The 26939-nt window shown below is 49.2% G+C and overlaps 1 protein-coding gene across 5 annotated transcripts in view; it reads left to right on the top strand.

Moving 5' to 3' along the window:
- Nucleotides 1–26298, top strand: part of CDCP1 (CUB domain containing protein 1) — a 58725-nt gene extending 32427 nt beyond the window's left edge. Inside the window, exons 3-10 of one of the 5 annotated variants that reach the window (XM_073901749.1) lie at nucleotides 1084–1446; nucleotides 2374–2742; nucleotides 14290–14511; nucleotides 15514–15894; nucleotides 18529–18836; nucleotides 20613–20797; nucleotides 20933–21020; nucleotides 23031–23278. In XM_073901749.1, the coding sequence (XP_073757850.1) occupies nucleotides 1084–1446; nucleotides 2374–2742; nucleotides 14290–14511; nucleotides 15514–15894; nucleotides 18529–18836; nucleotides 20613–20797; nucleotides 20933–21020; nucleotides 23031–23138 (2024 nt within the window). In that variant the 3' untranslated portion in view covers nucleotides 23139–23278. Of the gene's footprint in view, nucleotides 1–1083; nucleotides 1447–2373; nucleotides 2743–14289; nucleotides 14512–15513; nucleotides 15895–18528; nucleotides 18895–20612; nucleotides 20798–20932; nucleotides 21021–23027 lie in introns of those variants that run through there. The other 4 variants (XM_073901750.1, XM_025885763.2, XM_073901748.1 and 1 more) reach the window with 4 other exon arrangements.
- Nucleotides 26299–26939: the final 641 nt, after the last annotated feature.

The following is a 26939-nucleotide window of genomic DNA, read 5'->3' as shown; positions in this document are numbered from 1 at the left end:
AATGACCTTGGAGGTCCCAGCCAGCTCCAAAATTCTCCCATGATCCCACTTTGCGTTGGTGGTCCTTCCAGACCCCCCACTGGAGCAGCACTAGGGGTGAGAAGATTTCCTATCCAGTGGCCAGAAGGCACTGCACATTCAGATTCCCTGCCTGTATACAACAAAGTGTCCCTGTTCTGTCTGCCTTCTATCACTTCTTCCACAGGCTCATTTCCTCCTTGAGAGCAACGTTTTGTGCTTTGTTTTAAAAGGCTTAGGAAACAAAACACATCAAAGGATGTCATTAGCTGTTTGTCTTTAAAAAAAAAATTTTTTTTTAACTGCACTGGTCATAAAACAGCAACATTACAGCCCCGAGGCAGAACGATAACTGCCTCCGGGTTCCAGCCATGAAGGGGGTTGTAAGTTCAGAGTACTAGGTATGTTGATGGGTACGTTGATGGAAAAACCAGTCTTGAAAGGCGGAGCTGGGCACCGTGCCTTCGCAATTGTGAAACCGTGACTGTCTCAGACCCCGGGGTGGGGGGGAACGTGGGGTATCCTACAACCTGGGTTCCACTGCAAAGGGCATCCATCTGGCTTACTCCAGTCTGGAAAACACAGTAGTTAGGAGGTGTCTTGCGTCTGGTTCCCTGGAAGCAGAGCCTGACATGGGGATTTTTTAGTCGTTTGTCCAGAGGGTGCCCTTGGAACGAGGAAGCCATGAAAAAATAGAGCCAAGGGAGGAAGTAAGAGAAGGTGTGGTCTTAGCTGAAGTGTAGCCACAGGCCGATGCGGACAAATGAGCGGCATCACCAGGTTGTGTCCCTTGAAACAAGGAGGTCAGACTTGTTCACCCCTGCCTTGGGGAGCAATGATTGGCTGTGGGCTGCTACCCAGCCTGGGAGGGGAGGAGGTGCAGTTGGACCCTTCAGGCTCTCTGGGCCAAGGGGGCTCCCCCTAGCCCCCCAGTTCCCCTTAAACACCCACACTGCCAGGAGATCATGCCTCGGGTGGGGGCAGCATCTCCTCCAGGGGTCAGGAGAGGCCCCGAGTGGCCTGGTGGCATTTGTGACCAAGCTTGCTTTTGTGACTGTGTTTCAGACTGCATGTCAGGCCCCTGTCCGTTTGGGGAGGTCCAGCTTCAGCCCTCCACATCGGCGCTGCCCACCCTCAACAGAACCTTCATCTGGGACGTCAAAGCTCACAAGAGCATTGGTCTAGAGCTGCAGTTCGCCATCCCTCGCCTGAGGCAGATCGGGCCAGGGGAGAGCTGTCCGGACGGAGTCACCCACTCCATCAGCGGCCGCATTGATGCCACCGCGGTCAAGATTGGGACCTTCTGCAGCAACGGCACTGTGTCCCGCATCAAAATGCAAGAAGGGGTGAAAATGGCATTACACTTGCCCTGGTTCCACAACCGAAACGTCTCCGGCTTCAGCATCGCAAACCGATCTTCTATAAAACGTGAGCACGCCCCTCCATCCCCACTATTGGCCGAGGCTGAAACCTACAAACCCCACCCCCTGCTCTAGGTCAGAAATGGGCAGATGTCCACACTATTGTATGATTCAACCTGAATACCTCGAAGGAAGATCCCACTCTTCCGGAGGTGGTGCGGATCTTCTGGTGTGAACCCACCCTTCTCTATTAAATGAACTGTGTGGCCACTCTCTTTCCTCGGTCCTCTGTGCCCGTGAGGTTTGTTTTCAGAACACGAATCGGCGTTGGCTCTACAGACCTCCCTTGATTACCCCGTTGCTGACGACTTTGTCCCGTCTTCTAGCCCTTTCACATTTCTAGTAATTGTATCCTTGGTGTGCCGAAGCTGGTTCACACCCGTTCATGACAGCTGATGGTTGAATGTTCCAGAATTTTGTGGGCTGCCGCTAAACATTCATAGAAATCAAATGATGTAAACTTACAGTTAAGATAAATTCATTTAGAAACAAAGGTAATAGACACTTCAAAACTCATCACTCCCTAATTATTTCGCTACATTTACTGTTATCTGTGCTCTTGAGGTTATTGATGTCGGTAGTACCTCTGTAGTGGGAAATGCCATACAACCGGGGACTACTGCCCATCTGCTCCAAACTCCACATTCATATCATGTTGGTGGCTTGAAATCAGCCATGTTGGGTGTATTTACAGCAAGGAAATGGGCAGACACTACAAATTAGGGCTCTGTTTTCCCCCTGCTGGGTGGGTCATTCAACATTTAGTCCACCCACCACTGATGTATCCTTATCGGGGGTAAGACCACACCCAGAGCTCAGGACCTGAGCATTGCTCTCAGGTTCCTCTCTAAGCCTGCTGCCTCTCAGCCATGGACAGCAGGGGCAGGGTCTAATCACCTCTTCTTCTTTCTCATTCGGGTCCTACTACCGACAGGACTGTGCATCATCGAATCTGTGTTTGAGGGTGAAGGCTCGGCAACTCTAATGTCTGCCAACTACCCAGATGGCTTCCCGGAGGACGAGCTCATGACGTGGCAGTTTGTCATTCCTGCGCACCTGCGGGCGAGCGTCTCCTTCCTTCACTTCAATGTGTCCAACTGCGAGAAGAAGGAGGAGCGGGTTGAGTACTACATCCCAGGCTCCACCACCAACCCCGAGGTGTTCAGGCTGCAGGACAAGCAGCCCGGGAACATGGCTGGGAACTTCAACCTCTCTCTGCAGGGCTGTGACCAAGATGCCCAAAATCCAGGGATCCTCCGGCTGCAATTTCAAGTTTTGGTCCAACATCCACAAAATGAAAGCAGTAAGTGAACCCCACTTTCCTTTCCCCTCCTCCTCCAGCTCCTTCTTTCCTTCCTGGGTAGTTGGCTCGGCGTGAGGTTCCCCTCCTATTCCTCATCTGTGGCTTCGGGAACACTTGGACTCTGGACTCTCTTAAGACTTTCAGGAAGTGCGTTGCCAGAGAGTAAGACAGGCTTATTGGTGAAGGCCTGGCATGCCGCTCCATTTCAACACAGTAAGAAGCAAATGGGAACTTGCATTCAGGCTGTTGTTTTTAACAAAGGTGTTGGAAGGTTACTTTCTTTCTTTCTTTTCTTTTCTTTTTTTTTTTTTTTTTTGAGAGAGAGAGAGAGAGCATGAGCAGAGGGGGTAGGTGGTGCACAGAGGGAAAGAGAGAGAATCTTAAGCAGGTTCCACGCCCAGCACAGAGCCTGATGCGGGGCTCCATCTCACCACCCTGAGATCATGCCCTGAGCCAAAATCAAGTGTTGGACGCTTAACTGACTGACTGAGCCACCCAGGCATTCCCCAGAAGGTTACTTTCTAGATCACATGTCTTGACCCTCAGTGTGAATCAGAATGGCACCAGCACCGTCATCGATAATGACAATGAACCCTGTTTAACTGGCCGAGTGCCCCACACCATGCACACACGCTCCATGCCAAGCCCTGACCTAGCATGCCACTTAGCTTCAGCTAATCCTTATTACAACCCTATAGGGGAGGCAGGAGGCAGGAATTATCCTCAATTGCTGGTGAAAAACCAGGAGGTTCAGAGAGCTTTTAGAACTAGCCCAACGTCACATAGCTTGTCAGGAGCAGAGCAAGCTCAGAACCCAGAGCCTGTGCTCTGGACCATTCTGAACCCCAGGTGGGTTATGAGAATGTGGTTGCACGTCACTCTACACACATTTACTGAGATGCCATGAACCCAGAAAAGGTGAGTCAGGGCCAGGACTCGGGCAAAGTGCCCAGCATGCAACACTGAAGGAGGCACCCCCTCTGAGGCGCTTGCTCTTCTGGAGGTGCTCACCCTCAGGGTCGTGTGAGTACAAGGTCAGCCCCTGAGGGTGAGTGCCTCCTTGAACTTTGCTCCGTGGGGACCGGTGTGGATCTTGAAATCAATGGTACGAGATGAGTTCAGAGTGGCTGTTCCTGGGGCCCATCTGTAAACTGGAGTGTGCGAAGGAGCAAGTGTGTGACTAGTGGTCTTGAACCCGTCACATGGGCTCAGGATGAGTTCTGTCCCGAGGACTGATTCTCAGCCTTGGTTTGGTTAGTATTTACTTATGGGAAGTAGGTGGGGCCAGGCAGACATGGTTAAGTGGAAACATGACGTTTATTTAAGTAGAGCTGATAAACATCTAGAAATCGACAGTGTGGGACCCGCCCCAGGGGTTGCCCAGCTGGTGCTGCCTCGGGAATACTTTCTGGGTTTTTACAGAAGCTGCAGCCCCAGCATAACCAGACTAAGACGCCTTTTGATTTACAATAACCCTGTAGCAGGTGTCAGTCTGTGTGTGTGTGTGTGTGTGTGTGTGTGTGTGTGTGTGTGTGTGTCCGCTGACACATTTTTATGATTCTGCTGTCACAATTGCATCATTACAATGTTGAAAACAGCCACGCAAGCATCCGGAGATGGTGTGGGTTTGAGTTTAGGAGACCGAGGGATTTGTTTCTCATCTCCCCTATGGTGAGTGCTGCCAATGTATTGCATCTCCTGGAATAAGAGCTGAGTTCATTTCTGCAACTCATCAAATTGTTAAACAGGCTTTAACCAGTGTCAGAAAGGGTCTGGCTTTAGTTGCCAGGTAAGTAAAGAGCGGTTAACTGTGTTTAATGCTGTTTGGTGGTATCACGGCTTCACATAAAGTGTAGGGTCTGCCCGCGGGGATTTGAATCCCGGTTCCCCTACTTACCAAGTGACTGTGGGCAAGGCACCTAACCTTTGTGTGACTCGGTTCCTCATCTTAAAATAGAGAGGATAGGCCCACCCTCATAGGGGTGTTTTAAGGAAGAAATGAGGTACACGGTGCCTGGCAGGTTTGTAAGCGCTCTTTGAGTGTTATCCAGCAGGGTTCTAGATCAAGGAAGGGATACAGGGTTGAAAATGACACAGTGGGGGCGCCTGGGTGGCTCAGTTGTTAAGCGTCTGCCTTCGGCTCAGGTCATGATCCCAGGGTCCTGGGATCGAGCCCTGCATCGGGCTCCCTGCTTGGCCAGAAGCCTGCTTCTCCCTCTCCCACTCCCCCTGCTTGTGTTCCCTCTCTCGCTGTGTCTCTCTCTGTCAAATAAATAAATAAAATCTTTAAAAAAAAAAATGACACAGCACTTGTCCTTCAAGGTGGACTACAACCCAGAGAGAGAGGCAGGGGATCACTCCCCAGGAGTTTCACTGGTGTGGTATGGGACTTCAAGGCAGGGAATGCACAGCAGGCTGACAGGGATTCCAGGGGGAGACTCTTGGCAGAGTCTGGCGCTTTCCAACCTACCTGGGAGGCCCGGATGGTTGATGCCCCTCATTGCCACAGTCAGAGGCTCTGTGTCCTGTTTCTGCTCTTTCTTGGCCTTGGAAATGAGAAAGAAGATGCTTTGGAGTGGGGGGGGGAGGTGCTTCAAGAGACTGAGTCCCTCAGGTAGGAGCCTCTGCCCTTCCTTCCCCCAAGAGTGTGGAGGCAAACTCCTGCAGCTGGTTCCCCATGGAGGCCTCCCTCCTGCTGTGCCTCCCTGAGCAGGGAGGGCCTCTTGCCCCTCGCTTACCCCTTTGCCCCCAGCAGAGGAACAACTGCCCAAACCAAAGCCACTACTCCGAGAGCGCACTTGGGGGCAGGGTTTGCATTCATCACACACCATGTTGTATTTATCCGTCTGCAGGTCTGTGTCCCGCCAAATTCCTCCCAATCAGGAATCTGTCTTATTCCTCTCTCTTCCCACACCCACCAGTTTCTGGCACATTTCAGGCCTTTTGTAAATCCTTATCCTAATCTCAGGGGGCAGCCTCTTGCCCAAAGTGGCTCAAGAACCAGATGCACCATCCAATGGCACAGCCCATTAGAAGGGGCAGGTGGCTACGCCTCAGTGGGGGCACCCAGGAGAGTGGCTGTTCCAAGAAGTCAGATGAGGGGAAGAGCATGAGAAAGAAGAGCAGGAGACCTTCTCAAGCCTAGAGATTGGCTGTCAACAGCAACCATGCAAAGCCAAAGCCCCGGCAAGGGTGGAGGCAGCCATCAGAGCCCCAGCCAGTGCCCAACACCCTCATCATCCACAGCAGGACCTGACGACAGTGGGCCCACACTGCAGAAAAAAACAAAATAAAAACAATCTCTGAAGGTGAGACACAGTCAGGGGTTACCTTGAACCTAATTGTCTGCTCCCAAAAACCCTACTATCAACCTTCTCTCTACTTTGCTCAAGAATATCAGACAGGCCCAAACTAGACCCGGAGTAGACCCGGAGGAGTCCTCCAGGGGTGTCTTTCCATGACTTGACCACAGACATCCTATGTCGTGGGATGAGGAACGAGCGCTGCCCTGGGCCTGAGGAGTGACCCATCTGGCCTGCTGTGACCGTGTTTGTGAGCACTGACAACTGATGCTGTCCAAAGCACGCAGCTCAGCCAGGTTCGAGAGCTCGATTCACGTTCATCTCTACCAAACAGATCTTGTTTTTCAGTGTTCTATTCTGCACTCTCTTTTTTATTCTTTATTATTTGATAGTACAATACAGTTGACCCTTGAACAACACGGTTTGAACTGCATGGGGCCACTTATACACAGACTTTTTTTCCCAATAAATACAATATAATACCTTAAAAGTATTTTCTTTTCCTTATGATTTTCTTTTCTTTTTTTTTTTTTAAGCTTTTATTTCTTTATTTGACAGAGAGACACAGCAAGAGAGGGAACACAAGCAGGGGGAGTGGGAGAGGGAGAAGCAGGCTTCCCGCTGAGCAGGGAGCCCGATGTGGGGCTCGATCCCCGACCCTGGGATCATGACCTGAGCTGAAGGCAGACACTTAACAACTGAGCCACCCAGGCATCCCTCTTTTCTTTTTTTTAAAGATTTTATTTATTTGACAGAGAGAGAGCAAGCATGAGCAGGGGGAGGAGCAGAGGGAGAGAGAGAAGCAGGCTTCCCATTGAGCAGGGGAGCCCCTTACCCGACTAAGCCACCCAGGCACCCCCCCCTTATGATTTTCTTAATAACAATTTCTTTTCTCTAGCTGACTTTATTGTAAGAAACAGTATGTCATACACATGACATACAAAATATATGTTAATCGACTATGTTATTGATAAGGCTTCTGGTCAACAGTGGGCTATTAGTAGCTAAATTTTGGGGGGAGGCAAAAGTTATATGAATATTTTCAACTGTGGGAGGGGATCAGCACCCCTACCCCCTCACTGTTCAAGGGTCAACGGTACTACCCTGTCATACCTGTTATTAGTGTCCCATCACTTCCTGGAACTATACAAAATAATTTTGTCCCCCTTGGAGTTTCATCCTGATAGTCACAGTAGAGAAACAACGTCTCTATCGTCCCCTGCGGCCTGTTCCTCTTTTTATATCATTTCTGCAAGTGGCCCTGCGGCTACTGATCACACAAATTAATAGTAGTCTGCCCAAATATATGGTTCCGTTTAGCCAGAGCGGACCGCTAGCCTGCTGCTTTCTGCATCCTCCTCCAGCTTTTCGAAGGTATTTTCACTTGCTCTGAAAATACCAGACAGACGAGTATCTTCAAAACCCATGGGCTTCTGGGTTATCAACCAAGGTAGATGAACAGGAGTTTCCAGCTTGTTATACTGTGTGCTTCCGTTAACCAATCTGAGTAAATGCTGGTTGGGGAAGCAGTCGTATTGCTTCTTTTTCAGCTTCTGTAGACCCCCAGAAGCTACCTGGAGCCCTTAACGAAATGTTCACTTGGTTTTTGTTTTTGTTTTTTGTTGGGTAACTCAAGCTCTGTGAGTCTTTTGTTTGTCCTGGCAGAGTCGACATGTACTGTAGCCTCTGACTTATTCCCATGGAGCCTGTTCTTATTTTAAAGTAAGAAATCTGGGGCTCCTGGGTGGCTCAGTCATTAAGCATCTGCCTTTAGCTCAGGTCATGATCCCAGAGTCCTGGAATCGAGCCCCGCATCGGGCTCCCTGCTCCACGGGAAGCCTGCTTCTTCCTCCCCCACCCCCCCGCTTGTGTTCCCTCTCTCACTGTGTCTCTCTCTGTCAAATAAATAAATAAAAATTTTTTAAAAAATAAATAAAGTAAGAAATCTCGGGGACGCCTGGGTGGCATAGTCGGTTAAGCATCCAACTCTTGATTTCGGCTCACGTCATGATGTCAGTGTAGTTAGATCAAGCTCTGTATCCGGCTCTGTGCTTCAGTGTCTCTCTCGGGGTGCCTGGGTGGCTCAGTCAGTTGGGCATCTGCCTTCGGCTCAGGTTGTGATCCTGGGGTCCTGGGATTGAGTCCCACAGCGGGCTCCCTGCTGGGCAGGGAGTCTGCTTCTCCCTCTGCCTCTGCTTCTCCCCCTGCTCCTTCTCTCTCTCACTCTCTCTCTCAAATAAATAAATAAATGAAATCTTTAAAAAAAAAAAAATCCTCTCTCTCCCTCTGCCCCTCCTCACCCCACTCGAACACACACACTCTCTCTCTCTCAAAAATATTAATTAATTAATTAATTAATTAATTAATTAATTAAATAAATAAATAAGAAATCTCTACAGATTCCACAAAAATCATTAGGGGCCTTTCAGAAACTTCAGTCAATAAGCTAATTCTGTCAAGGGTTTCCAGTGTCAGTAAGTAGCAAATAGTGAAAGGTTGTCTTTTTGCGGGGGTGGATGTCTTTTCAAATCTCTGGCTCAAGTGTTTATTACAGGAAGGAAACATGTGCAGTGCTGTAGAAAGCATATGGGATTCTCTTGTGGTAGGAAACCATCAGTTAGGTTCCTAGCCCTGAGCAAGTACTTGGAGCCTCTCCAAGGTCTCTTTCAGCTGTAAATTGGTAACTGTCACACCTACCCCTCCTCCTCCTCCTGGTGAGGGTAGGATAAGGCCACTTGTCAGAGCACACAGGAGACACTGAGTAAAATCTGCCTTATCTTTCCATAGATTTACGAATGTAGATAGTGACATTTCCCTTTAAACCACCCCACGTGTGACAGGTGAGGGCTGCACACTTTCCTCTTACCTGGACAGCTGAAGCCTTAGGCATCATGGGAATTTACCGTGTCTACCCTGAGAGCCAACCAAAACTGTGGAAAGAAGCCACATCAAATGACTAATGAATGGGATGTGTCTGCAGAACTGGAAAGCCAGACACCTGGGGTGTGTGAACACGGACGCCAGGGTCCTCCTGACGCTCCCCGTGGAGCCTTGCCTCAGAATCAGGATTGTTTTCCTCAACAAACTCCACTCTCTGTTTTGGCTCAAGTGCGGGGTGTCTCATCACCATCCCTTGATCGTTCTACAGTGACCTTCAAAGGAGATATGAACCGTAAAACCACAGTACCATTCGACACCCACCAGAATAGCTAAAATGAGAAAGACTGGCAACACCAAATGTTGGTGAGAATGTGGGGCACTGGAGCCCGGACACACGGCTGGCAGGGGGGTACAAAGGCTCAATCACTTGAGAGAATCATCTGGCAGAAATTTTCCTCCTAGGTAATTACCCTAGAGAAATGAAACTGTAATCTACTCAAAGATCGATAAAAGAATATATATACAGCAGTTTTATTCATCATTGGAAACAACCTAAATCTCCATCAATCTAGGAACAAACGAATGTGGGATATTCGTCCCGTGGAACACCACTCCGTGATGACAAGGAAAAAGCAACTGATATCCATAACAACATGGATGAGCCTTAAATACATTTTCCTGAGGGGAAAAAGCCAGACAGGAGAGTACATACCATATGATTCCATTTATAGGAAGTTCTAGAACAGGTGAAATCTGCAGTGATAAAAATCAGAAAGTCATGGCCTTCGTGGGGCCATTCAAGGGGAATTGATGAGAAAGGGGCACAAAGGACCTTTCCGGGATAATAGGAATGTTCTAGATCTTGCTCTGGGTGATAGATACAATGGATATATAAAGTTGACAAAACCCATCACACTGAACACTTAAGATCTCTGCGTTTCATTATATATAAATTTCATGACCAAAACGTCAAGGGAAGCTATAGCCAGTGGTTAGCGGATTTGGGAGCCGGACTCTGCTACAAGCAAGCTGTGTGACCTGGGACAAGTTACTACCTTTCTAAGCTTCAAATTTGTAGTTTATAAAAATCGACATGATGAAAGCAGTATTACCTTAAACACATCTAAACGTTGAACTTTCCAAAGGAAAGTTCCATTTATGGTTGTAGACCATCCCTGGAGTACAGTGTGGGTAGTAAAAGCAGGTCCTCCATCAATATTTGAAGAACTGTCCTTGAACTAAAGCAAGTCTGACAAATTCGGTGCATTTCTAATGCACATCAAGGGACAACTTTGCTCTCGTCTTGGGATCAGATGGCTTTTGGTGGTTTTTTTCAGAGGGAGCATCATCCCTATACGAGCTTCGGGAAGCCAGGCCCAGGGTTCCCACGGTTTCCTGTCTCCTCTGCACAGCCACCGGCTAGAGAAGAGGAAGCTGGGGTCCACAGAGGCCACGAGCATTATAGAAACAGCACAGGCTTTGTAATCCAGAAGATGTGGACTTGAATCCCAGTCCCGCCACCATCTCCTGGCCTTAGGTTCCCTGTCTGTCAAATGGGGGTGAGGAAGCCTACTACACTGGATTGTATATTTGTTCCAAAATCTTCACCATCCCTTTTGGGGGAGGATTAGATTCGTTACCCCACTGGCTACAGGGTTGGCCATGTGAGTTTTCTTCTATCAATGAAATATGAGCGGAAGTGAGTGTACACCCCTTCTAAGCAGAAGCTTCAGCACCCATCCTGTGGTTCTCCTTTCAAACTCTGTCAGGAGACTGATGTGTCACAGACCCTTCTCCTTCAGCCTGGATCTCAGAATTAAAAAGACATGGGGCCCCTGGGTGGCTCAGTCGGTTAAGTGTCTGCCTTTGGCTCAGGTCCTGATCCCGGGGTCCTGGAAAGGAGCCCCATGTCAGGCTCCTCGCTCAGCAGGGAGCCTGCCTCTCCCTCTGCCCCCCCCCCCCCACCCCCTCCCCCCCCCGTGCTCTCTCTCTCAAATAAAAAAAAACTTAAAAAAAAAAAAAAAAAATAAAAAGACATGCCGCAGTGCTACAGCCAACTCACAATGCATGCAATAGGTGAATGAAGAATGAATCTTGGTTATTCTAAACCTTCAGATTTGGGGGACCATTTGTTACTGTAGCATAATTTAGCCTGAGCTGACTGGCACACTCCCTCTCCAGGATGTATGAGGATTAACAACCCAACACATCATGGACTCTTGACTATGTGCCAGATAAGCAGGTTATGGAGATCCCTGAAGTTCACTTTCTGATGAGAAAAACAGACAACTAATTGGAAAATAAGGGCTTCCCATTAAAGAGACATTTGCTTCCTTCTTAAACCACACTGTAATGGCATTTAAAACATTTCTAAAAGCATAAATTCCAAGGGAAATGATAAATGGAAAGGAGACAATATTCTTTTTTTTTAAAGATTTTATTTATTTATTTGAGAGAGAGAATGAGATAGAGCATGAGAGGGGGGAGGGTCCGAGGGAGAAGCAGACTCACTGCTGAGCAGGGAGCCCGATGTTGGACTCGATCCCGGGATTCCGGGATCATGACCTGAGCCGAAGGCAGTTGCTTAACCAACTGAGCCACCCCGGCGCCCAGGAGACAATATTCTAACATTTCCCGGCATGGACATACAGGGTTAACTGATTCAGCAGACCCAAAAATGCAGAATCTAGGGCGCCTGGATGGCTCAGTTGGTTAAGCCACTGCCTTCGGCTCAGGTCATGATCCTGGAGTCCCGGGATCGAGTCCCGCATCGGGCTCCCTGCTGAGCAGGGAGTCTGCTTCTCCCTCTGACCCTCCCCCCACTCATGTGCTTTCTCTCTCTCATTCTTTCTCTCAAATAAATAAATAAGATCTTTAAAAAAAAAAAAAAGTGCAGAATCTAATCCCACAGTGGGAAACACCAAGAAGAATCTTTCAAAGGCAGGAATTGGCAACACGTCACCTTCAGAACGAGGGCTAAAAGTGGGAGAAGCCACTCCAGCCGCAGATCCACCAAGCAGCCCGGGGATGCTCCTCCCGCAGGCAACAGAAGATAGGAGTTCCTTCCCTGGAAGGGGAAGTTTTTGAACCAAAGATCCCAGTTGCACTGAAGGTGAAGGCGCTAAGCTGAACACAGGCCGCTTGAGCTTGAATGAGGTTGATGTGCTGACTCTCGAGGCCCCAGCCTACTTCCTTCGTGGGAAGCCCCAAGTGTGTTTCCTCCGTTTGGTGAATGGCGGGCTCTTTGAGGGAATCCAACCAACCCAAGAGAAAAGGTTGAACATGAAGATGTTGCGGGTTCCACAGGAAGCAGTCTGGTCAGAGCACCCTCCAGAGAAGCTCAGTCAACAAGCAGAGGTATTCCAAATAGTGTGTGGCGCCCCGCTCTTGGCTCCTTTCCTGGGGTAACCACAGTTATGGATTTGTTGTATTTCTCTCCAGATCTTGTTTCTCTTCATTTACATACATAAGTATATACACATAAAAAGAGTGATTACATTTGATGCAGAGATCGTATAATCGGATGGTGTCATAGTCTACATTTGTTCTACACTTGCTGTTTTAGTCAACACTGTATCTTGGAAGTTCTTAGATCAGTATATTTAGATCTCCCTCTTTTTTTTTTTTAAGATTTTATTTATTTGAGAGAGAGAGCCCTTGCGCATGCGCATGCACACAAGTAGGGGGGAGGGGCAGAGGGAGAGGGAAAAGCAGGCTCCTTGCTGAGCAGGGAAGCCCGTCGTGGGGCTCGATCCCAGGATCCTAAGATCGTGACCTGAGCTGAAGGCAGACACTTAACTGACTGAGCCACTCAGGCCCCACCCCTAGATCTCCCTCTTTCTTTCTAACTGCTAAATAATATGCCACAGAGGCCACGAGCATTACAGGAACAGCATAGGCTTTGAATGTTCATGAATGTTCCACAGAGTATTTAACCCTTCCCGTATTACCTGGTGTCTGGTTTGCCACAGTTCCAGAGCTGCGGTACAAACATGGGCTTATATTCCCCAGTTACACCTCTGGGGTCCCAAGGGTGCAGGCTTTCATCTTCACCGTCTACACTTTGTTTTAATTTGCTTTTCTGTGATGACAAGTGATACTGCAAGTGATACTAAGAACTCCTTATATTTTGAATATGTGAACATTTCAGTTTCCCTTTTTTGTGAACCGCTCAATCCATCTTTCTTACAAATATTTTCTCCCGATGTGTCCCTTGTCCTTCAACATTTCAGTACCTGTTATCGGACAGATACCTAAATTTTTTTTCTTTTATAATTTGCACTCCACATTTATAAGGATATTCTCTTTGCTTTGAAATACCAGCCTAATTTTATTCTTTCGCTAATGGGAGAGAGAGTTCTAGCCGAGCCAGGAGTGGTTCGTCTTTTCCTCACTTATTTGAAATATAGCATTTATTAGAGACTAAATTATAATATCGATGGATATATCGGTGAATAATAATAATATCTATGAAGAAATGTAATATCTATGAATCTTCTATCCCCACGCTAATACCACACTGTTGCTAATTACTATTCATAGCAGGAGAATACTTGAATAAACAATGGCAAATCTCACTTGTTAACTATCACGCAGCCACTAAATTACTGAATATTTTCAAAGACTCGTGAATATGAAAACTGTATGGAAAAATAAGTAAACCTGTGTAAAGTAATAAAGTAAAAGCTGAGTATAAAATTATATATATACTATACTTTTAAGCAGTTGAAAATATGCATGCATACGAACAAGGACTAAAGTGAATTTGAAGAAGTAAAAGCGGTTAAATACGGGTGGTAGAAATTCAGTCCATTATTTTTCCTTTTAAATTTCTCCTAGAGTTCTTGTATGTTCTTTTTTTTTTTTTTTAAGTTTTTATTATTTGAGGGGCACCTGGGTGGCTCAGTTAAGCATCTGCCTTCAGCTCAGGTCGTGATTTCAGGGTCCTAGGATCGAGCCCCGCGTCAGGCTCCCTGCCCAGCGGGGAGCCTGCTTCTCCCTCTCCCTCCCCCTGCTTGTTCTCTCTCTCTCTCAAATAAATACATAAAATCTAAAAAAAAAAAAAAAGATTTTATTATTTGAGACAGTGAGAGAGCAAGCACAAATGGGGGAAGGGGCAAAGGGAGAAGCAGACTTCCTCAGCTTCCCGACATGAGGCTCAATCCCAGGACCCTGAGATCATGACCTGAGCCGAAGGCAGATGCCTAACTGACTGAGCCGCCCAGGCACCCGCTTGCATATTCTCATAATAATAAAACATATTTCCAATGCTCCCCAGCCATGAGACTTTTTATGCTAATTTTTGCCCCTTCACAGGGTGGCTGCTGATCCATGCTTCAGACCTATTTTCTCTTCGTGGTTTCAGACAAAATCTACCTGGTCGACTTGAGTAACGAGCAAGCCATGTCGCTCACCATCGAGCCACGGCCCATCAAGCTTAGCCGCAAGTTTGTCCCTGGCTGCTTTGTGTGCCTGGAGTCTCGGACCTGCAGCACCAACCTCACCCTGACGTCCGGCTCCAAACACAAGATCTCCTTCCTTTGTGATAACCTGACTCGCCTGTGGATGAACGCCGAGAAAACCATAAGTACGCCCCCTTGGTTAGCACAATCCTCCGGGGCCATGGGCAGGTCTCGCTGCCCTGCCCTATCTTCTTAGTGGGGTCCGCTGGGTAGGCTGTAAATCGTATGATCAGAGCTGTCTCCCGCCGTGCGGGGTGAGCAAGGGCAGGCAGCAGACAGTGAGGTGGAGATGTGCCCCTCTAGGACCAGAGCCTCAGTGAGAACGGGCGTCCTTCAGAAGTGCATTGCACTCCCAAGCTCATGCCTGCGCCTCTGCCCAGCCTTCCAGCATCTCTCCTGAGATCCTCTCCTCTGTGTAGCCTCCCTACCCCCCAACACCCCTCACCCCCGCCTCCGGGCTCACCACACACTTGACTCCTCTTGCCTGACCCTGAGAGTCTTGAGGTCAAGAACTGCAGCCTGTTCTATTTTTTTTTGGTCCCTTTAGCCCCTGGGGGTGCTGGACATGTATTAGTCACATACTAAATGTTTGATGAATGGAGGGCAGCAAAACCCCTAGTCCCCTCCCCGCTGGGCCACCATGACCTCCGACGTGGATGCTCTTAGGGTTTCCACAGATGCAACAGCTGAGGCCACAAGATGCGAGGCAGCCTGCCCACTTGGAGGTGGCAGATACCTCCCCAGCTCCATGCCTGCTCTGACCACTGCACCAAGCTACTTCCCCACAGTTGGGGACACTGGGAAGCAGGGCGAAGGAAAAACCTACGCCCTGCCCATACTGAGCATTTGAGACTCAGAGCCACAGAAGAGAGGCTGACACACAGGAAGAGGACATTTCAACCCTAAGTACTCCCCCAGAAGTCGGTCTGCCAATTTAGGGTGGAGTAAGAACGTGAGAGAGCAAGAGGGGCAGCTGGAAAAGAAGCATCAGGGAGCCCAGAGTGGGGGACGGAGTGGGAGAGGAGAGACCAAAGGGAAAAGCAAGAAAGCCTGGGCGGTCTCTCCAGCTGGGGAGGACACAGGGCCGGTCCCCTCCCTGCCCGGTACCACGAGCCCCTCTTTTCCAGGCTGCACGGACCACCGGTACTGCCACAGGAGGTCCCACTCCCTCCAGGTGCCTGGGGACATCCTCCAGCTGCCTGTGCAGCTGCATGACTTCTCCTGGAAGCTGCTGGTGCCCAAGGACAGGCTGAGCCTGGCACTGGTGCCCACCCAGAAGCTGCAACAGCACACGCAAGAGAAGGCCTGCAACACGAGCTTCAGCTACCTGGTGGCCAGTGCCGTCCCCGGCCAGGACTTTTACTTCGGCTTCTTCTGCCCTGGAGGCTCCATCGAGCAGATCCAGGTGAAGCAGAACATCTCAGTGACCCTCCGCACATTTGCCCCCAGCTTCCGACAAGAGGCCACCAGGCAGGGCCTGACCGTGTCCTTTATACCATTCTTCAAAGGTAAGGAGGTCTCCCTCTGTATCCCCATCTCCCTGCCCCTTTCTTGGCGGGGCATCCCTCTTATTTTGCTTCTGGGATCATCTTCATTAAGTTGTCAACTTGAAGAGTAGGGAGAGCTGAGTGGGCTGGTCTTCTCACAAGAAATCTGAAAGATGTGTCCTGATCCGGATTCCACCATTCACCTAGTGTGGAAAATCCCGGGAGTTAGAAATAAGACTCTGAGGGCGCCTGGGTGGCTCAGACAGTTAGGCGTCTGCCTTCGGTTCAGGTCATGATCCCAGGGTCCTTAGGATCGAGTCCCACCTTGGGCTCCCTGCTGAGCAGGGAGCCTGCTTCTCCCCCGCCCTCTACCTGCCGCTCCCCCTGCTTGTACTCTCTCTCTCTCTAATAAAAAATTTAAAAATCTTGGGGCGCCTGGGTGGCTCAGTTGGTGAAGCGACTGCCTTCGCCTCAGGTCATGATCCCGGAGTCCTGGGATCGAGTCCCACATCAGGCTCCCGGCTCAGCGGGGAGTCTGCTTCTCCCTCTGACCCTCTCCCCTCTCATACTGTTTCTCTCTCTCTCTCTCTCTCTCTCAAATAAATAAATAAAATCTTTAAAAAAAATTTTTTTTAATCTTAAAAAAAAGAAGACTCTGACAATGGGAGGTAACAGTTGGCAGGCAGCAGGACAAAGAATCAGGTTCAAGCCTTTTTTGGAAGCAGGCAGGGGCTTCAATGAGAGCTAACCAAATATTCCTGAGTCCCAGATGTTTAAGGCGGTAGCATAAAAATCCTTATTCAGACATTTTTGTGAGTCAGCTTTGACAATTTAGAACATGGCGTGGAGTGCACAGAGGAAGGTGGACTGGGGAGGGTCTCCAGAGCACCAGGGTCCTGTTCTCAGCACAGGGGCTCAGCCCCTCCTGCAAGGCTAGTGTTTGATCTTCAGGGTGCTGGGCAGTGAGCAGGGTCTGAATCCCTCCCAATGGTGAGCTCTCCATGGTTGGTTTTCAAAGTCACAGTCGCCATTACAAGTGGCTCAAAGTCAGAGGCCGTTTAAAAATTGACCAAGACTTTTATCTGAGGTTTACTTCGTACTTTGTTCCCAGAGACCTGAGTGGGGAAGGAGAAGAATCTTTGGCCATAAGATTAAGGTCAGTCCAAGCTGCCTGATATCCCCACAGCTCCCCAAGAAACTCCTCTGGGGAGTCTTGGAAAACAAGACATACCCTCCTCAGTGTGGAACATTAGAGTTTCATCTCACCTGAAGGTCAGGTGACATGTCTATCGGAGGTCTTCAGCTTTGCATTTCTACCATTTTTCCCAGAAATGGAAGCAGTTTAACCTTGGGAACAGAAATTGATCTGTACCAGTCCCACCATGAAGCAGACCGTCAGGTGAATCTCAGCTATGTCGAGGGTGTTTCTGAAAGCAAGCTTTCAGAGATAACCAGTGGTTTGGTGAACTAGCCTGGGTTTTTTTGTTGTTGTTTGGTTGATTGGTTTTGTTCAAAAGACCTGAGCACGTAACCTGAGACTCTAATCTTTGTACTAACCAACAGTCACTGGCCATGTGTGGCAATTTATACTTAAATTAATAATAAAATTTAAAATTCAGGGGCGCCTGGGTGGCTCAGTTGGTTAAGCGACTGCCTTCAGCTCAGGTCATGATCTCAGGGTCCTGGGATCGAGCCCCGCCTCGGGCTCCCTGCTCCGAGGGAAGCCTGCTTCTCCCTCTGACCCTCCCCCTGCTTGTGTTCCCTCTCTCGCTGTCTCTCTCTCTGTGTCAATTAAATAAATAAATAAAATCTTTTTAAAAAAATGCTTTGTTCTTAAAAAAAAAAAATTTAAAATTCAGCTCCTCCGTCACATTTGAGCACATTTTGGGTCTTCCACAGACACACCTGGTGATGGCTACGTGCTTGGGCAGTGCAGATATGGGTATCCAGGAGAGTTCGGTTTTATTGCAGGTTCGGTTCCAGACCACCACAATAAAACAAGTGAAATGAGTTTTTTTGTTTCCTGGTGCATATAAAAGTTCTCTTTACACCATACTGTAGTCTAGTAAGTGTGCAATAGCACCGTGTCAAAAAAAAAAAAAAAAACAATGTACATGCCTTATTTTTAAATTCTTTATTGCCAGAGTGCGTGGCTCCCTTTGTTGGTAGAGCATGCGACTCTTGATCTCGGGCTTGTAAGGTCGAGCCCCATGTTGGATGTAGAGATTACTTAAAAATAAAATCTTTGTAAGAAAAACAAAACAAAACAAAACAAAACAAAAAACTTCCTTGCTAAAAAATGCTAACCTTCATCTGAGCTTTCAGCAAGTTGCAATCACTGATCACAGATCACCATAACAAATACAATAATGAAAAATTTGAAATGTTGGGAGAATCACCAAAATGTGACAGAGACACACACACAAAAAATGGCAAATGCTATTGGAAAAATGGTGCCACAGACTTGCTCAATGCAGGGTTGCCACAAACACTCAATTCTTAAAAATTCGCAGAATCTGCAAAGTGTAATAAAATGGGGTGAGCCCGTGGAGAACTTTTCTGTCATCGCAGAAAACTCTAGAAAGGCCTAGACAGGTTAACGTCCATTTTGATTCAGTGAAACATCTTGTGTGGATTCTCTCCCCTTTCCTGCAGAGGAAGGTGTTTTCACAGTGACCCCAGACACAAAAAACAAGGTCTACCTGAGGAGCCCTAACTGGGACCGGGGCCTGCCGTCCCTCACCTCAGTGTCCTGGAACATCAGCGTACCCAGCAACCAGGTGGCCTGCCTGACCTTCCTCAAGGAGCGGACCGGCGTTGTCTGCCAGACGGGGCGTGCGTTCATGATCATCCAGGAGCAGCGGAGCAAGGTGGAGGAGATCTTCAGCCTGGAGGACGAGGTGCTTCCCAAGCCAAGCTTTCACCACCACAGCTTCTGGGTCAACATCTCCAACTGCAGCCCTGTGAGTGGCAAGCAGCTGGACCTGTTCTTCTGGGTGTTGCTTACCCCAAGGACTATGGGTAAGGGCCTGCAAGGTCTTGGGGGGGCCGGGGTGTGGACAGCAAATTGGCAGCTGAAGGGTAGGGGGCAAACCTGGGAGGCAAAAAAAAATCCAGAAAACATGGATTTGAGTCCTGGCTGTCCATGAGTCAGCGTTTGCATCAGTAATGCTCTATAACAAACCACCCCAGGACTTAGTGGCTTAAAGACAGCCATTTATTATTGCTTACATCTTGACTAGGCAATTCTGGTCTGAGCTGGGCTTATCTGGGTTCACTCACTCATGCACCTGTGGGCAGCTGCAGGCAGCTAGAGGACTCTGATGGTCTTAGCCATGCACTCTCACACGTCTGGGCCCAGCCGCAATCAGCTGAGATAACTGGGTTCCTTGGCTCTCCTCCCCACGCTCCCTGACACTCCAGCCTGGGCCTTGTTCTCATGGCAGAGGCAGAGAGATCCAAGAGAGTCTGGAAGAAGCATACAAGGTCTCTTGATGCTTGGGTTAGGAACTCATAACATCCCTTCTACAGAATTCTTTGGGCCTGGCCAAATTCAAGGGGTGGACAAATAGACTCCACCTCTTGGTGGGAGGAGCTCCAGAGTCACATAGTCTAAGACATGGTTGTGGGGAACTAGGGCAATTTTGTCATCCATCTATCACTGTCATTTACTATTACTCTCTCTCTGGCATAGGGGAAGGTTCTTCACTCTCTTAACCTTCCTCGTCTTAGAGGGTAAATGGTAATAACGACCTCATAGAAGTATCATTGGGAATTCAAATGCGGGGACCTGGAAAGTGTGACACAGAACTTGGCACTGGCATTTTTTTTTAAAGATTTTTATTTATTTATTTATTTATTTGAGAGAGCGAATGAGAGAGAGAGAGAGAGAGCGCATGAGAGGGGGGAGGGTCAGAGGGAGAAGCAGACTCCCCGCCGAGCAGGGAGCCCGATGCAGGACTCGATCCCGGGACTCCAGGATCATGACCTGAGCCGAAGGCAGTCGCCCAACCAACTGAGCCACCCAGGCTCCCGGCACTGGCATTTTTTAAGATTTTATTTATTTATTTGACAGAGACACAGCAAGAGAGGGAGCACATGCAGGGAGAATAGGAGAGGGAGAAGCAGGCTCCCCGCTGAGCAGGGAGCCCGATGCGGGGCTCGATCCCAGGACCCTGGGACCATGACCCAAGCCGAAGGCAGACACTTAACAGCTGAGCCACCCAGGTGCCCCAAACAAGCAAGAACTTCTAAATCCCTGTTTGGTGCAGGGCTCCCTGTCTGATTTATTTCCTTTGTCCTTTGTACAACTATAAAAAAAGGACAGCACATATGAAACAACCCTGTCCTTAGCACCCTCACTTCTGACTTTGCCTCCCTGCTTTCCCCTACAGCCCTCTGCCCCTCTCTCCCATGTAGGCGTAGTGCCTGGGTGGACACACCCCACGGTAGGCCCAGAGTAGACTTTGGAAGGGATCTGGTAGGGCCTGTAGTTTGTTTTAGTTCTCTGTCACCACCTAACAAATAGCCCCAAGATTCAGTAGCTTAGACAACAGCCATTTTGTTTGCTCACAATTCCATGGGTCAGGAATTTGGACAGGACACAGCCACATGGTACTTCTCTGCTCTTAGATATCTGGGGCTGCCACCGGATGCCTCAAACAGCTAGAGGGTGGCGGGGATGGGTCATCTGCAGCCTTGGTACTTTCAGCCAGGTTCCTGGGTCCATTTCCTCACAGAGTCTCCACGTGGTTGGCTTGGGCTTCCTCACAGCATGGTGGCCTCAGCATGGGCAACCTTCTTACACACTGACTGACTCGCTGCCCCTCAGACAGAAAGTACAAGAAGTTACCAGGCCTCTAAAAGGCCCCAGCACCGGCAAGTCAAGAAGAGTGAAGAAGAAGGGAAATTGGCTCCTCTTGATGTGAGGAGCAGCATGTGTGTCTGGGGAGGGAGGGGAGGGATGGCGGCCATCTCTGGAGACTGTCTGCCCCAGTTCATCGTCCGCCTGACCACCCCCATGTCTCCTCATCCCTCTCCCTCGTGTCTCTGCTCACAGACCTGACTGTCATCATCATCGTGGTCGTGGGAGGTGGCGCCTTACTGCTGTTTGCCCTCGGACTCATCATTTGCTTTGTGAAAAAGAAGTAGGTGGAATTTCTCAAACTGTCTTCCTCCGATCTGACGCCTCCTTAGATCACACAGACCAGAGCTGTCGTTAATTACTGACTTCTTTTCTCTCTTCCCATCCCTCTCTCAGGGATGGGTATTAAATAATATTGCCAGATGTGAGTTATGCTTGGGTGGGGGTGGGGACAGAAGACGCAGCTGGTGACGTGTTAGCCTGCGGTTTTTACGCGGCTGTCTCAGCAGGAGTCCCCTGGAAATCATTTACTGCCTGCCCATCAGACGGTGGTCATCCGGAGATGATCTTAGCAGGAAAATGCTCACGTCAGACCCCACCGCCACCCCCAACCCAGGCCAGGGCTCTGAGCCTGCGTCCTCTGTCACTTGGAGAGCAAACACATGCCACCCCAGCTGGTTCTCCTCCGGTTTCTTAAATTTTTTGCGCTTCTTTATTGGACTCCAGACAGGCACCAAAAAGCGAGCCCTGTGGGCGAAAGGAAGGAAGACCCAGTTACCTGACTCATCTCACCTTCCACCCCCTCACGATGAGAGCTGCTGTTTTATGAAGGCAGAGGCTTGACCTTTTGAGACAGAATAGGGACGCCAGCAGATTTTATCAATTCTGCACGTATTTCTGATTAAAGCCGTGAGGGAGAAGGAAATTGCTTTCCTTAGCGCGATTCAACCTTGGAACAAGCTAAAGAGAATTTTTTCTTTTTTATTATTAACTGGGGCTGTGAGCAAACAACCAAAATTCCCGACCCACAGTGAGACTGTCTAGAAATGTCTCCACTGATGAGGAAGGGGCTGCCCGCGGCAGATCCAGGGAGAAGCCTTTTCTCCGTGAAATGGAATTTCCCCACACAGCGGGAAAGGACTTCTTTCAACAAATTATTTTATGGTTTCTCTAGGAAACTTTCTTGTCTGGGGTGCAGTCTCTGCCACCCAGATCAGAAAGCAACAGTGTTAAGCACACACTTCTTCCTCACTGGGAGGGAACCAGGCAAGGGGAGGGTCCACCTCTTGCCTCCATCTCTAAACTGCCCCGGTTCTGGCCTGAGAAGAACAGTGGTGGAGAGAATCAAGGCTCCATGGAGCACAAAGGAGGGGCATCCATCTCAGGGCTTCAGGCAGGAGCCTTTGGAACCCATCACCGCAGCCAGAGACTCAGTGTTACAAGCTAAATGTACTGCATTATTTTTATCTCAGAAAAGGACAGGAAGCCTGTCCACAATTAGTCAGCCTGTGCATTATAGTGTCCATTATGTTAATTGAACTAATGTCCTCCATTTGAATCACTGGTCAGCTAAAAAGCCAGCATCCCAGGCTCTTGGCTCATGGAGATGGAGGGCGCAGCTTTGTTTTCCGTGGCGGAGAGTGCTAATACCCATCCACACCCAACTACCAAAGAACATTACAAAGCAAAGGTTAATGGTGTTATTGAGGAGCTCTGGCATGCCCCAGCCTGAATGCTGTCTTCTTTTGAGCTCTGTCCCTTTATGCAGGATGTTCCCCTTATGCAGGCTACTGCGTGAAGGGACTGGATACCTCTGCTAATACTGAGTCCCACTGTCCCCAACTCCAGCTAAAAACTAAGATACAGCCTCGCATCCCGAGTCTCCTCTGTTACATCACTTAGAATCCAGATGGTCAGAGCTTCTACCCATGCAAAAGAGGGATGAAGCATTAGCTATGGGAAAGACTGCATCCTAGAGCGTTGGCAGGGGCACGACCACACCGGATGTGGTCGGGCTGGGGCAGCACCCTTTCTCATAGGAAAGAGGGGCTGGTTATCAGCTGTTCCCACCCCTGGATACCCTGCATCCACTGTGAAGACTGGAGACAGAGCTAGTCCCTTCTAAATGCTCCCAAAGGACAGTAGTTTCAGTTCCAAGGGCTAAGGGATTTGAGGGCCTTGGGGGAGACGTGCGAGAACCCCGAAGTGCCCCAGTTCCTGTAGGGCTATGCCAATGGAGCACAGCTAGGATCCTGCTTTTCCTGACTCTGTCTTGTTCCCCTTCTTTCAGTAGGAAAAAGAAGAAAAACAAAGGCCCACCTGTAGGCATCTACAATGGCAACATCAACACCCAGATGCCGATGCAGCCAAAAAAGTGTCAGAAGGGACGAAAGGACAGTGATTCCCACGTGTATGCTGTCATCGATGACACCATGGTGTATGGGCATCTGCTACAGGATTCCAACGGCTCCTTCCTGCAGCCAGAGGTGGACACCTATCGGCCCTTCCAGGGCCCCACAGGAGACTGCCCCCCCCCCCCCCCCCCCATATGCTCCAGGGCCCCGACTGCAAAGTTGACCACAGATGAGCCATCCCCTGGCTTCCCTGCTGAGTCTGAGACCAAACTATATACCTTCTCCCACCCCAACAACGGGAGCACAGACATTCCCTTGCTGGACACCCATGAGCCAGAGGAGCCTGGGGAGTAACTTGGACCCATCCCAAAGACTTTGCCTAAAACAGGGCATTGAGACACCCTTTAGGGGTCTCAAGCAGAAATCCTAAAGAGGAATTATATGGAAGGAACAGCAGGAGGTTTTTCAGGACACCACCGACCTCTGATTTCCAAGGGGATTCATTCCAATGATGGGATGTTGGAAAGTGATGAATTCTGACCTGGATACAATCGTCACAGTTCATGTCCTTCTAAACTCGGGTTGGGTTGTAAATCAGCCCATAATGAGAGGGGAGGGCTATGAGTCACGACATACAAGGTTGCAACAAGCTCTGGATTTGGATTTGGATTTGGATTTGGATTTGGACTTGGACCTCTTCAGGGCAACAATTCCAATCCCTCGGAGCCCATCCAAGGTCCTGTTCCCGCTGGAGCCCACCGGATGAAAATGATAATGTGCCTTATTATTTTTATTATTATTATTATTATTATTTATTTGGTGGTCCTGTATATTTAAGGAGTCGAATGCATAACCACGTAGCTCTTTTTACCTGACATGGTGACAACTCATGCGAACTGGTTGGATGGCTGGGTTTTGACTTCTACCGACCACTAGATAAACATGTGCCTGTCCCCTGGAAGGTGGGAATAATTTGCAGTCTGTCCAGCCAAAACAGGGTGTGTGTGTTTGAGGGCATTGATAAGCGACTTCCTGGTTCTCCTGCTCCGCGTGTGGTTATCCCACTGCACAGATTTATCTTGAGTCCTAGAAGTAAGAAAAATTTCCTTGAATTGCTGTGTGGCTGTCCCCGCTCCAGCAATACTTCGGCATTTAAAGAGAAATCTAGAGAGTATTTTCAAACTCTAGCAATGTCTAAAAATACACCAGAGAATGGCCACGTGTTTAGCTCCTTGTTGCTACTGTAACCAATCACCTCAAACATGGCAGCTCAACACAACATAGATTTCTTATCTTAGGGTTCTGGAGAGCAGAAGGGCAAAGTGGGTCTCCCTGGGCTAAAATCGGGGAGTCAGCAGAGCTATGCTCCTTCTGGAGGCTCGAGGGGAGAATCGGTTTCCTTGCCTTTTCAAGCTTTTAGAGGCTGCTCACACTCCATGCCTCTGTTGGCTGGTCACACTGGGTCGCCCGTGCTGCCACGTGACATTGATGCTCTCCTTCCTTCTCTGCCTTATATGGACCTTTCGCTTATAAAGCCCACTCACTCAAACAATCCAGGAAAATCTCCCCATCTCCAGATCTGTAATTTAATCACACTGAAAAGTCCCTTTTGCCACGTAAGTTAACACAGCCTCAGGTTCTGGGGGATCAGGACATGGACATCTTTGGGGACCCATGATTCTGCCTATCACACCGTCCTGCCGCTGCAAGAGAGACTGGGAAACAACCCAGCCCGCAGGTGTGTTTTGTTTGGCCTGCAGAATCTTTTTGGAAGAATTTGTTACTAACATTTAAAATTATACAATTTTTGCATAAAAATCCAGATCAGGAGATCTGGCCGTTGCTGGGGCTCACACTGTCACCTGGCGGAAGCGGGTGGGGTGCCTGGTTCCCCAGTTCACCCCAGTCCCCACCACTCCCTCTTGCCTCCCTCACTGATGCTGAGCGTCTGTGGCTGTTGATCAGTGCCCCCTCCCCACCCCCGGGGGGTTGCTTTGTTCATAATGAAAGGGAAAGTTTAGGACCCGTATGTGTCTCTTATCAAAGGATAAGATGGGCCTCAAGGCTGGTGTGTGTTTCACGAAAGTTTTTTCTCATACGCGGCCCACATCCCTCATTTATAGAAATGACCAGCCCAGCTCCCACGAGGCGGAGTGTTTGCCTCTGTGGGCCCTGATCAATTCTGGGAGGAGAGGGATCCTCTTCTGTCTTGTCGGCATGGTCCAAACGTCAATGTTTCTGTGGCCAAACCTCCTTTAAAAAATAAATGCCCTTCACTGTGTTCAGTGAATTCACCTTGGAAAAGCACTGCCTAGACTTGCTTGCATGTGCCACTTTGCCTCCCTGAAAAGGAGTTTTGCAATCTCCTAAATGGTGTGTATTCCAAGGCCTCTTGAACTCTTTCCAGAAGGAAGAGTTTGTTGTTTGGCTGACACCCTGGCTGCAGCCCCTGGCACCTTTCCCTTATAAAAGGCGGGCTCCTGCCCAGTTACCTTCGGACTCTTGACCCCCTTCCCATGAAGGGCCAGAGGAGGGCTGGGGCTTCCTCCCCCCAACTGCCATTGTATCATGACTTAAAACCACTGCTGGAGACCTGGCCTCAGTGCTCTGCATCCCACGGCCACGGAGTGTGGCAGGCCACCCTTGGCCTGGTGTCACACGTTCTGCCCTTACTTACAAGGGCCCCATGGGGCCATTTGCTTTTAACCGAGAGCTCCAAACTCCAGGCCCAGTTGCTACCTTCCTGAGACCTCAGGCGAATTTCATGTTTTCTGAAGCTATGCCTCCTGGAGGTGCCAGCCCAACATACTTCTGACTCTTCTCTTTAAAGCCCAGACCCTACTTAGGTAAAATACGTCAGGGCCGCTGGAAACCACTTGGACACATTTGCTGACGCCTACTGTGTGCCCTGCCGCTGGGTCTGTGGACCCCTGGGCTGCCTCCACGCCCGTCCACAATGCTTGTGGGGAAGCCCAGCTCATACAGGATGGGGCTTAATGCTATAGTCACTTCGCACAGGAGGGGAAAAGTCTCAGGAAGAGTCAGAGGGGGGGAAAGCATATAAGTCCTTGGGGAATGTAACCTTGGTCAATGTTAGAGGACCGGTTTGTGTGGATCTGAAATGCGTAACTGGGAATAATTTATTTCGTTGTAGATACTTTTTAGGTACCATTTTATTCATTTCCTACACTTTTTTAAATAAACGAATGTACAGGAAAGAAAAATGGGCATCGAGTTGTTTAAATGATTGGGCTATTTGTCCCCTGGTTCGGCTGAGGCCCAGATGCCCCAGTTCATTGTGACAGGCTCAGCAGGGGCTCAGCAGACATTTGTCTTTTCTATGTGTTTATGGTACCAGATGCCAGGCTTTGGGCTGCCAGTGGGTAGCTCAGAGACCAGAGCCTGTTCTGTTCTGTCCTTGTTGAGTCACCATGAGCCTCTCTGTGTGGCCACTCCCAATACCCCCCTAGAGGTCTTGGGCCACCGTTGCCATTGACTGACATGGAGCCCTAAGCCCCATGAGGGTCACCGACCACCAGAACAGAAGCAAAGGGAGGCTGGGGGGAGAGGGACGCTCCAAAGGGCCCCCCACCGTTCACCTTGCCCTTGGAGAAGAGACCCAAGTGCACCGAGGAGACAGGATATTGTTGCATAACAAACCACCCCACACTTTAGTAACTTAGGAACAGTCTTTATTTTGCTCACAAATCTGAGAACTCATCAGGGATGGCGTACCTCTCTGGGCACCTCACCTGGACTCTCCTTTCAAGGTGGTGGCATCACACAGCTGGAGAGTCAATACTATGCTTTGACCAGGAGCTCTGATTCTTCCTCCCTTGGACCATTCT

Source organism: Callorhinus ursinus, unplaced genomic scaffold, assembly GCF_003265705.2.
Source record: "Callorhinus ursinus isolate GAN/ISIS: 27379988/994484 unplaced genomic scaffold, GSC_fseal_2.0 scaffold15, whole genome shotgun sequence".
NCBI classification, from domain to species: Eukaryota; Metazoa; Chordata; class Mammalia; order Carnivora; family Otariidae; genus Callorhinus; species Callorhinus ursinus.
The sequence above is the reverse complement of the archived record's forward strand: the minus strand, read 5'-3'. Positions and strand labels throughout refer to the sequence as shown.